The following is a 12840-nucleotide window of genomic DNA, read 5'->3' as shown; positions in this document are numbered from 1 at the left end:
TGACCTGAGACTTGGTTACGCAGGCTTGTTGATACCTCGTGGTTTCAATTTATTGGGTAGAGTGAAGATGTGTGGCCACCAGAGCCCTGTTTCAGGTAGCTGGTTTTGAGGCAACCCAGAGTTTGTTCGTTCTGAGTTAGTGGAAACTCTCGGTTTTCCGTTTCAGGTAGCAGGTTCAGTAGCAACCGAGAGTCAGTTACTGCGGCAACATAGGCTACGCCGTGGGTCTAATCCGACTAAAGAAACGCGTCCCTGTTAAAGCAAAATCAATCCATAGAAATCTCCATCGGGATGTTTTTATAATGTAGGCATCTCAGCCCTCGTTCGTTCATATGGCGGCCACCTTACACATCGTGAACATGTTCTACATTCAGATTAATAAACCTATTTGTATTGTATGTAGGCCTATATCATTCTTCTTTTTATTAATAGGGATTTTTTAACGTCTGTGCCACTGAACAGATTTATGTCAGGTTGAAATGTAATTATGCGGCTGGGGCTGCATGCGATCGTTACTGTACACTTGTGTCATCCCAAAGTCACAGACGAGCCTCATTAAATAGCCGTAGGCCTATATGAATATAGAAATAATATAATAATTTAAACTGTGATCACTAGAGGACAAGTAATCTGGTAATACATCAATCAGGCTCTACAATGGAAACTGTCATGTGTCTGACATTAATGTCTTTCACTCCTCATTTAAAAGTGTTTTTTTCCAAAGTGACAGTCTGTTTACTGCACAGTAGGCTATTATACCTTGCCTACATAATACAGCGAATATAAAACACTGTCAGCAATGCTGTGCGGCACCAGCTTTTGCTGCTGCTGATATGCGTAACTTAATTCTTAAAATAGGCTTGCTTCTCATAGGCTACGGAAGCGTAATGATTCTATTGACAAAAAATGTTCCCCCCGTTGTTTTTCTGAATGGCTGAGGTGATTAGATCAGAGTAATGAGATAATATCCCCGTTAATTATTCTCCATACCATAAACTCATTCGTTAATATTTCTTACTCTAGTGGGAGGAGCGGAGAAGTTTTTTTTCTTTTTTTGAGAAGTGGAGAAGTGGGAGGATCAAGCATTTGTTTCTTATGTTTCCATGGTGAATCATGTTATCAGCGATCCATTGACGATGGCTTTTACGCACGCGATCAACCCAGAGTGAACACGCTCAGAGTTGATTGATCCACTATTCTGAAACCGATAACCCAGAGTTGCTCAGCTCTGAGTTGAGCAACTCAGAACTCAGGATTAAACCCAGAGTTTGTAAAACCTGCTACCTGAAACAGGGCTCAGGTGACTGTTTTGAATCCTAAAGCAGGATAAACAACAACTGCAGTGGTGGCCTGGGTAACGCTGCATGTGTATATGTAGATATGTGCGTTTTCTTTTTTGGTACACTCATATCAGTGATTCTTGAGAAGTGGGACAAAACAGGGTGCAATGTTGAAATAATAGAAACCCTATATTTAGACCAATTAAATTAAGCTTTGACAACCTCCCAGCTTTTGTCCTTTTTATCAAAATGGTCCGACCACGACAAGTTTAATTTAACAGTTAATCCCGCTGTTCGCTAAACGAACAGGGCTTAATACGTCACTTTGTTCATTGCTCTGATTAGTTGTGGTGCTATCCAATTGTGTGCAGTGAGTGGCATTTGAAATGCACGAGTAGGAGCCGCCCCTTGAGTTGAGAATTACTATTGTTTGTGGCCAGACCCTCTATCGTTCTAGATATGGGTCTGGATTTCCAGGCTAGCTCAGGGTAGGTATTAACACTGAATGTTTTGAAACAGAAAAGTCATTCAATTAACACATTTTCATAAACCTCTGAGCTCAACCACAGCCTCTCTTTACTTGCTCTTCCCTTTTTCTGACCATCTAACAGTCAGTACGTTTACATGTGAGAGGTACAATACTAACAAGCTGAAAGCAGCTAATAGCGGACACATCGTCACCTATAGTAGCGGAGTTTGACATACGTCAGCCAATAAGTCGATTCCCCTCCCGTGCTTTTATATTGGGACAAAGAGAGTTGTCCAACTAAATATCCTCAAGGTATAACCGCAGCTTGACTAAACTATGCATGTAAACATACTGAGTGATAGATCAAGGGTATCAGGAACAGTTTAGGGCCATAAAAATGCCCTCAGTCTGTAGCCTCCTAGTGGTCCTTGGACTAGGTTGCTTGCAGTGTTGGGTCCCATCTCTCAAGTTCCCCTACTTACTGTTCTCTCATTTGAGCGCTGAAATTCACACCGTCCAATGACAAATAGTGAAGGCCAGGATGTGGTTGTTACACCCAGACAGACACCAGACACTCCTCTGTTGCTCTTCCGTCTCCAGGTATACAAACACACCGATGGTCACCCTAGTGATCACATACTTTACATATATAATAGAGCGGTCTTAATCAATCTGCCAGAATTCATACTAAACACACCACACATATGGTTACAACACAGTGAGTGAAGATGATTTATTGCGAAGGCGCACAAATGTAAACTGCAAGGTGAACAGCAATGTGGTGAGACTACTAATTTAAACAAATATTCACATTCAGACAAATAATTCCTTCTGATTCCAATCTTTTTTTAGATAATATATTTTTTAATCTCTTCAATTGAAGCCTCCTAATAATTTCCTCTTTCCCCCACAGATTTCTCTTCTGTAGTGCCCTCCAGTGACGTTGCTGCTTTAGCCGATGTCACTATTCTGTTGATATCACCGGCTCTAACCAGCAGCTCTATTCGCCTCACTCCAGTCTGAAGGGATGTCACTAGCTGTGTCAGAGATGAACTCTCCTGCACAGACGTCAGCAATGTGGGGATTTTTTTTTTCAGTATTGGAAAGTGTGTGTAAAACTGTGTTAAATGTTTATCTATATATGCTTAATGTGTATCAATAAGTTCGCATATTTTTTTGTAACAATGGGCGCTAAGAAGGGACGTGTGGGTGGTGAACGACATCTCTGAAACCACTATTTCAATGGCTCAAACTAATTATCATAACAGGCTCATTTCCCTTCACACACACACTGACCATCTCATGCCTTTACAAATAGAACACATATTTGTCCAAACAGCAGATACATAGGGAGTCCCTACCTAGAGGTGACCAGAACTAATGATAAATTGACCCATCTACCTATATCTATTACACCATTTCCACCGGCAAAAAATGTAGTATTTCTAGGACTCTGCAGCCGAGAATAATCCGTTACAGTATAAACAGCTCCTAACTGGAATAGTTAGGCAATTAAAGAGAATTTACTATATGTCTGAACTTGATATTCAGTTATTGGTATGTGCTCCTTTGGAAAAATAGCATGTCCGTACAAGTCACAAGGTCACGGTGTTACAGATATTCCATAGTTGAGTGGAACAGTAGACAAATCAAGCAGCAACAGGGCTCCCATTGAAAATGTCACATTTAGCCAAATGTATGGATGGATTCATTACTGGGGCGTATAAAGGACAATGGTCCAATAATATTAAGATTTCAAAACAAGATATTGAACATAATATTTATACTATTTATTTTCTTCTTCTTTTTTTCTTACAAAATGCTGTGCTTACACACGAGTCACACACAGACTGCTCCAGTGTGTGAGTCTAGATTACACTCCCAGCTGCACAAATACAGAAATCCCTGTCAGTTGGAGGGCAGCACAGAGCTCCAATGACCAGACAGACACACAAGCAGCACTCTGACTTTGGGAGGAGCTACCAATCTGCCCTGGGATCAGCAGTGAGGCTCCCCTGACCCACATACCCAGACCTGACTCACAGTGAGCCTGCTGCCCTCTAACGGACAGCCAGCAAACAATAGATCGATCTCATACCAAGAAGATTTTAAGATTACATTTTTCTTATTTAAAAGGCCAAAACAAAACAAAGGAGAAAGAAAGAGTGATATTGTGACCAAGTTTTCGAAAGTGTCAATTTCTGGTGGTCTAAAAACAGGTGCAAATGTGGTGGGATGAAACAGGATAAACCAGATTCCCAACCCCAGTTCAACTCCCGAGGCAACAAGGGACTGCACATGATTGTTTTGCCACAATAGCACAACAAGTCTTTGTATTATTTAAAAAGGAAGGAAGTCCTGCACAGCCAGACTCATTTAATGATTAAACATCACGTGCTGCTTCTGGTTAAGTCCATTTTTGTCTAGGTCAATTCATTTCAGGTCAGAGGTCAAAGGCAGCAACATAACACACCCTCTGTTCAGACACTTGAGCAGATGCTATCGTCTCTTTAACCAGCTTGACATGGCATGCTGGTATAATATCACTGTGGTCCACAAAGTCATATCATGTTTATGAGGTGACATTTTACAGCTCAAGTCAGGGAAAAGCAGAAAGGAAGGTGAAGCTTTGTCTGAGACAGAGCCGGTGCTGCATCACAACATCTGTCAAGTTCTTACCTCCTCGGCTGAGAGCGACGATCATCCTCCCCACTACCGGACTCCTGCAGAGAGAATATTACGTTTAATAAAGTGTGCATATGATGTAATAATGGTCGGTCAACAACTGAGTTACAACACAACATAACATTGCAAACAACGTTTTTGATGTTTGCTTCACAATGATTGCGGAAAAATGCAAAACTGTAACACTCAAACTATGTTTTCATTAGGCATTTTATTTCAAACATTTTAAAAAGAGTTTCTACAATTAACGGCAATTTGAAAATATTCCACTTTCTGGTGACAATTCGTGTTTTTAGTAGGAAATACTTTACTGTATATAGTAAAAAATATATTTATATATATTTCTAAAAGTATTCATAATGTCCATAACGTTGATCTAAGCACTATTTTTTTATGCTATGTGTGAAGTGAAACTACTACTAGCTTGAAAAATTCTGTGTCGATAAAAACTACCAAGCAAAGCCCGCCTTCCCAATACAGTATCCAGTAGTGACTGAGCAGAGACAGAGGACAGAGTTCAGCTTCAAATCAATTTGCACACTCTCCAGGAAGATGACCTCAGTCTGTTTTTAAGGTGTGGCCGGTCAGAGAATAACAAATTCTCACACAACAACAAAGTGGGTAGATGAGGACAAGAGAATAAGAGAATGAATAAAAATCCAAATCAGCACAACGTTGAATATGAGACTTTGATAAATGAGAGGGGGAAAAGATTAGTGTCCGATTAACACCTGGCACTTATCTTTTGCTGCCTGGCTGGCACTTATCTTGTTTACACGGTATGAAGGCTTAACTCTCCTTAGTAATATTACAAAACCATTACCGGCTTCAGAGCAAGTGGATTGCACGTTGATGAAATGCCTTGATGAGCAGAAATGACAAAAACACGGCTGCCTCCGTGCGTTTGGTCTGAATGAGTGGGTGAAAAAACACATCACAGTCCTTTTTTTATCATGAGTGTGAGTGTAACACAAGCCCCAACCTCAGCGATTTTTACCAGCATCCAATAAGGAAGTGACCAGGATAATTGGATGCCGTGTGAATAATTGAGGTCAACCCGGATGCTATGCTACATCCATATTATTTACTATCTATGGTGTAACACAGTATAAAATGGTCAGTTTTGGCCTCCCTAAAGCAAAGATGACAGATTTACTGCCTGGTCTTTTGCTCACCGTCTCTCTCGGCCATATTATCCAAAGCAGGTTTCCATTGTTGGCTCTCAAACTCAACATCACAAGGGATATTTAAAACACATCTCGTGGATTGGTTCCAGCATCACATGTTTATACATGAGGTGTTTAACAATGTGCCAATAGTTGTTTCCTGCATTCAGTTTCACGTCCTATACTTCTTATATCTTACTTTGTGTTACTGCACACACTTTGTTTATACTGTAAACTACAATAGTGTAGTAGACGTTTTAGTTTTAGTTTAGTACCAGATAAAACATATTTGCCATGTCATTGCTTCCTATGTTGTTGTGACTTATCACCCGACCTTTGTTCAGATTGGAAAACATATATTTGCATATATGAAAATGTGAGAAGATTTTACAAACTTATGGAAATGTATGGCCTGGATGTGCAGGATTGAAAACAAGTATGTGCTACACTGGGGAAGTTACACCACCTAGTAGAAACTAGTAAAGGCGTGTGGAGTGCAGAATGTGTGTTTTCCCTGCAAATACCCTTATTATGAAGCAGACACGCAGCAGTGAGGCTGAACAGGTTCATGTAAAGATGGGGGAGACAAACACAGATAGCAGGCATCTCAAGAGACTACACAAGCAGACAAACACACATACACACACACAGACACAAGACATGCTTCTGTGCAATGCGTTATCACTGTGTGTGTGTGTAGTGAGACTGCGCGTTGCAACTTGAAACTTGAATATTTCCACAAGAAAACACATGACATCCTTCACCACCCCTGCCTGCCTCACCTTGCTAAATTACACATCTTCCTCCTCTGCAGCTTGTACTCCTGTTGTGATTATGGACTCCTGGTTCACTAACACATCTTTTATACACATCACGATAATTAAAACAAATAGAAAAAGATATGCACACGCTTTTGACGCTTGCACCTCTTGATACGGATTGCTCAATTCTGGTTTCATCCATGCTTTTATATGTTTCAAGTTGTTCTGAATGACAGTCAGAAGAAATTCCACTAAAATGCGTGTTTGCAAGACAGTTATCATTATGCCTAGTACTCACAGAACCAGTTTTGCTCGGAGAAGACAACGAGGTGTGAAGGACAGGGTCTCTTTCAAAGCCACTAAATCTAGAGAGTTTGTGACAGGCATTCTCGGTAAAAGATAACCTCGACATGTGAAGTTCAAGTATGTGTTATTGGACATTTGGGGGTAGAATGTACTATATTTTTTCCAATCCCAATCCTTAAACTTGTACTGGGTCCAACTACAAATGAAAACGCCTTTCCTTATTTCACTGTACTGTAGGGTTCGTAAACTGGCCAATTCTGTGAAGCAATAAAGCTGTCAAATATCAAAGATTTTGCTACATGTTTTTATATTCTCTGCCGATTATGTGAAATCAATAGGACTGTATGTTAGCCAGCTAGACATGCACTTTTTCTAGTAACTCATGTGAGGTGAAAAAACCTTAGGCTATATCTTCTGATCCCTATTTCTGACAACATTGATTTGGCAGATATTAAATTCACCAACACATTAGCAAAAACAGACATTACAGTCTGGTTATTTGACCCAAAAACACTATCACAATACTCTATATCAATATCGCAATTTAAAATTATACTAATACACAATGTTTGATATTGGATTTTTATCCATGGCAGCCATTCTTATTATTAATAGTAAATAATTAATAAGTAGTAACTAGTATTTAGGAGTAACATAAACACTGCCTTATCGACCAACACTGGGAAGTCAAGAGCTATCAACATGTATTGCCTAATTCAATACTGACTGCTCCACTCTGCCGAATACAATACAAAGCAGAGTGTGTGAAGTTATCTGAAAGGGAAACAGTGAGCACCTGCTCCTCGCTTCACTACACGCACACATGAACAGAAGCAGACAGGTATGAAGCATGCGGACGAAAATATCAGAGAAAAACCCATGTCCACAGCCTACGTACCAGGACAGCAGACAACAACTATGCAAGAGTAAATACCGGCATTCATGCATGTCACAAGGTGCTTATTTCGAGCGGAAGTGCGTGGAAGATTACTTGGTAGAAGGCTAAACTACAGCCCTGCAACTTAAAACCATGACATCCAGCTGTGTTGCTGTCATAGACGAACGGAAAAGGGGTACCAAATTCAACACACTATCGAGGATAGTCGGAAGTTCCTCTTATCTTGGATAGTAGTAGTAGGCCTATAGGGCAGGACTAACTGACTCTCCAGATGAACCTTTGAGAGGGCGGAAATTGCCCACAACAGGAACCATGTCAACAGTGGAGCATAATAAAAACTGTAGCCTACTGTGCTTGCTTGTGAATGCCACTAACAACGTTATTAAAAAAAACTGCGAGTTCACTAGGCGGCGAAAAACGACCCCAGTCTGTATTCTTATGTAAAGACCAGACATTGACAATAATGTGACTTAAAAATGATGATATTTCACGCATGCGCAGGAGTACAAAGGCAAGGCACTTATGACATTTAGCAGCCGACACAAAAAAAAGACAGCGGAAATGAAGCACGAAATCGCTCTCGATAGCAATGATGATTTGCTGCTGGTGGTGGTGGGAGCAGTAGCGGTAGTCAAGGACGTGTTCAATAAAGGCGGCTCTTACCGAAACGCAGGGGCTGGAGCTGGTGCTGGGGGTCGGTGAACGCTGCACGGTAACCAGCGCCATTCAGCGACCGGGAAGCGGACACCTGAGAGGAAGCGACGGCGGCCAGACGAGCATTATTGTTAAGAGGGGACGAAACCACCGTTGAACACGGGTTGCTGGTCTCCCCTCGTTTTTCTTTCCTCCCCCTCTCTCTCACTCTCTCTCTTTCTATCTCCCTCTCTCTGTCTCTCTATCTGGTCGGAGACTATTTGACTACTCCCCGGCTGTTTCCTCTGTCAGCGCCACCTGCGCATGCGCAACTATCCTCAATTTGTCAATCTAGATTAACCCTGTGTGCTGGACGTAAATTAACCAACTCTAAGCAGTTTCTTGTTGTGACCTTACAAACATGGTAAGGTCACAACAACCTTACTCACACTACTTTTTATTTGGTCACATCTATTAAAAGATTAAAGGCCTACTTCACCGGTTTGAATATGAAGGTGTGTTGAATTCTGAGATTCTATGTAGTATAAATGTGCGAATAAAATTGAAATCGGTTCATCCTAGTCTGAGAAAAGGCAGAAAGAGTGTTTTTTTAACCCTATATTTCTCTTTCTCGTGACATCACAGCACGAGAAATATAGGGTTAAAAAAAACGTACTTTGTAAATATTACAGTGATGTCACAGTAAAAGACATCACAGTAATATTTAAAAATTACGTTTTTTTTAACCCTATATTTCTCTTTCTGTGATGTCACGAGAAAGAGAAATATAGAGTTAAAAAAACACTCTTTCTGCCTTTTCTCAGGCTAGGATGAACCGATTTCAATTTTTTTGCACATTTATACTACATAGGATCTCAGAATTCAATACACCTTCATATCCAAACTGGTGAAGTAGGCCTTTAAATTAAATAACCCCCGCCGTTAGGAACTGCCCAGAATAATAACATTCAGGAAATGTAGCCTATCCTTAAAAAGAAAAGTAAGACAATACAGATGAGTAGCCTATTGTTGGAAGTAGAATTTGTCAAACATGGTTACAAAAACAAACAAACAAAAAAACGTCCCACAAAGAGTTAAGTGAAAGGACACTGAGATGTTTTCTTTTACAGGGTGCAATCACAGCATGACCATCATGCAAAATGTTTTGTTTGGAAGTTCAATACCCACGCTTGTTTATTTGCCATGGAAATATTTTAGGCTATTCAGTATCGGTGCATCTCTCAGGATAAATGGATTTGTACAGTGGCTCCGGCTGTAGTCAAATAGGGACATTCAAATAGGCCAAAAGGCCTTCTCAATCATGTGGTGCTGAAGGAGTCCTTAATTAATTGGACCAGTCCAAGTTGTAGTTCAGTTGGAATGAGCAGACATGTTTCTCAATGCATTGTAAATGCATGATGAATAAGAATTTCTATCCAACTAGAACACTTGTTACTGGAGTCCAGAAATGTTTATTGAGAATGGACAAAATCGATGCTGCAGAGGCTGAAATATCCTGACACTTAGTCCATACCATAGTATTGGTGAAAGAAAGAAAAACACTGGGTAGCCTACTGCATTGCCCAAGATGCAACTAACAAGTGTCTAGAGACCCTGCATTCCTCTTAAATGTTAATGTCTTTCAAACTGTATGTCCCATGTTTATAAGCTCTTGCCACAGAAGAAATTATGCTACTGTTTTTTGAGTAATTCTCCTCATGATGAATAAACTGATCTTGATGTGTAAAACAATTGAATGTCCCTTTGAATTATGCCTTAATATGCTTCATCATAATGTTTTTGAAAACGTATTTGCATAAATGACACATTTACTATGTGTATTATGGATACTATCAATTTAATGCACAGGTATTAAACTAAGAGGTGTAAATTAGTTTACTACTCCCTAAACGCACTCTCAAGTCTTGAGTCACAACTAAATTACCAATTGTAGTTATGTGTTGGTTGTGTGCTAAGGTTTACTGTACAACTACCACTGAGAGTCTGCATCAGTTTATTCTCATGGATTGGTTTAAGGGAGTTGGTCCAAGCCTGTATTTGATAGAAGATATATAGAAGAGGCCTTCCCTTCCTATCTGCCAGCTGCATTGAAGTAGGTGCAGTAGGGGGAAAAAATGCCTGTGATATTTTATGACTCCTGAGGACTCCTGCCTGTCTGAACACGCAATGCTACTATCTTCACTGCCCTCTAGAGCACAGATCAGGGATAGCTGCAACTATAGCCTGTCTCAAACCACACTCAAACAAATATTATGTGTCATCAGCAAACGTATAGCACATCCCGCACCGGATACCAATGCATGCACGTTATTCACAGGTGCACGGCTCCAGCACTACCACTATCATTAAAGCTGCTGCAACCTGGTTTCCATCCTATTTTCTCCTATACACACATAAATAATACTAGCCTGAAAAGTTGACTGAGTTGCTAAAAAATTACAGATGTGGGTGGAAATTCAGACCACTGGAGCCAGGCTAACACATGAAAATTCCAATAATTCACCACATTAGCTTTTTGTCAATAGCATTTTTTCTTCTTTTTTACATCATGAAAAAAATATAGGAAAAATGTGTCTATTGATCTAAGTTATTGATTCCTAAAAGGTATTTCAGTCCCTTAAATTTACCATTTATTGTATAACTTCATCTATCCTCCCATCATTCTAACTTTTAATGTATCCCCACATCCCATCATACATTTTTTTTACCACTCCATACACTCATTCATCCATCGGGCAGTGTTGGTCATTCTGTCCGTAGCCTACCAGAGGGATTAGCAGCGAGGCTGAGCTGAGATGGAGATTAATACAGAGATAATGGTGTTGTGGATTTAGAGTCACAGAGGAAGCAGAGGGAAATGCAAAGCTGCAGCTTCAATCACAGGTGAGACATTCACCCTCTGATATGATTTAAGAGAATTACCTACAACAGGTTTAGCATGGAGCAGCTGTCAGAATAAAAAAATAACAAGGAACACGAGCAAAGGGAAAATTAAATTAGTGCATTATCTTTGAGAAGGACTGTAAAGCCACAGATAGTCAGTCTTTGTTCTCTCTCCAAAGATAATAACATACTATCTTGCACCTGTTATGTTTTAAAGAAGTCTTCGTGCCAATGACTTCCAATAAAGTGAGGAGCCCTGGCCCTGTCTGCTCAGTGTAACTATTCTCAATTATAAATCCATCCACTTTAGTTAAAGGCAAGCTCTTTGGTGCTAGGACAAATATGGTGTGGTCACAGTTATAGAATAGATTTATTGTAAGGTTTCAGGTCATTGTGGTAATAAAGGCTACATTTTAAGGGGAAAACACATTGTATTTATTATTTAAACTATTGAGTTATTTGTAAAACAGCATGCTAGTGTAGGCCAACAAGATTTATTTTATGAATTTTCAATGCTGCTTTATTTTTATGTTTTAAATTGGGAAATACATGTTCCAAAACGACCAATAACCTCTGTATTTAAAAAGAAATCAAGCAAGTAGGCTCAAAATAACCATTAATGAAGTGTAGGCTATCGCATCACAGTAGGCCTATTGTCCATAATAATCGCACAACAGCCCCTCATCCAAAAAGGAACTTTAAAAAGTTGAATTTGCACTTTGATGTGCATACATGTTAAGTGTATGGTCCATTATTTGTATTTAGTGTGTCTGCATAATATTGCACCAGTAGAAGTTTTCTTTGCTTTGTACTGTCTGCATGTTTGCACAAAATTTGTACCTTCACATAGCAAACAAAATTGCACAACTGTAAAGTCAGTGTCTGTTGTTTTTTTGTATTCAAATAAGCATTTGTTTATTTCTATACTGTGCATTGGCATCTTTGAGCAAAATACAGCCAAAACTTTCGCCACGGCGCGCCGCGCCTCCCATGACCCTGGACTGTGACCCCTTGACTTAGACATTTTCTGGGGGAAACACTGTAAGCTGTTGCACTTAGAGTAGCCTACATTTATTTCTATGTTTTTTGATAAGCTGTTGCACTCTTAGTAAACCTAGGCCTACCTGCATTTTGATAAGCTGTTGCACTTTGAGTACATTTATTTCTATGTATTTTGATAAACAGTTGAAGAGTTAACCTATTGTGTTTTCCTGAACTGATAAGATTGTTAAACACTTAAACAACAGGCAGCCTATGTTAATCAAATAGGGATTTTTTTTGATAAATTGTTGAACTCTATTTGATAAAATAAAGACAATATATGCACTCCTATGTCGTTGTAGTGTTTTACAATATATGTAGCTATTGATGTGATGCTCATCAATTTTAGGCATTTTTTTCTAGACCCTCATTTTGGATGATTTCCACCAACCGGCCCCCATTCAAAACTAATTGAATAGCCCTGCCCTATACTATGGATAAACCAAACGTTCCCGTTTTTTCGTCTGTCCATTAAAGTCCGCACATTCGCAACAGCCGGAAAAAACACACATTTTAGTGAATACAATAAAACAAATATAACTGCTATAATTATAAAAACCCATTCATGTGTAGGCTACGGTAGAAACATTTCAAAAGCTGCTGAAATGTTACGTATCCGAACGAAACTGATCATGTGTTAAATTCGTCAAATTTTGTGTGTCGAATCTGTCGAGCTCGTTTACAGTCAATGGAGCAA

At 39.6% G+C, this 12840-nt stretch overlaps 1 protein-coding gene across 1 annotated transcript in view; it reads right to left on the bottom strand.

Moving 5' to 3' along the window:
* The window catches only part of ssh2b (slingshot protein phosphatase 2b), a 20736-nt gene extending 12252 nt beyond the window's left edge, over positions 1-8484 (bottom strand). The window contains exons 1-2 of the mRNA XM_080041060.1: positions 8229-8484; positions 4429-4472 (exon numbers count right to left, since the gene is read on the bottom strand). Coding sequence (XP_079897186.1) covers positions 4429-4472; positions 8229-8291 — 107 coding nt within the window. The 5' untranslated portion in view covers positions 8292-8484. The remainder of the gene's footprint in view (positions 1-4428; positions 4473-8228) is intronic.
* Positions 8485-12840: the final 4356 nt, after the last annotated feature.

The sequence above is a fragment of the Ammodytes marinus genome (assembly GCF_949987685.1).
Source record: "Ammodytes marinus genome assembly, chromosome: 14".
In the NCBI taxonomy this organism is placed as follows: Eukaryota; Metazoa; Chordata; class Actinopteri; order Uranoscopiformes; family Ammodytidae; genus Ammodytes; species Ammodytes marinus.
This window is presented reverse-complemented; position numbering and strand designations above follow the sequence as displayed.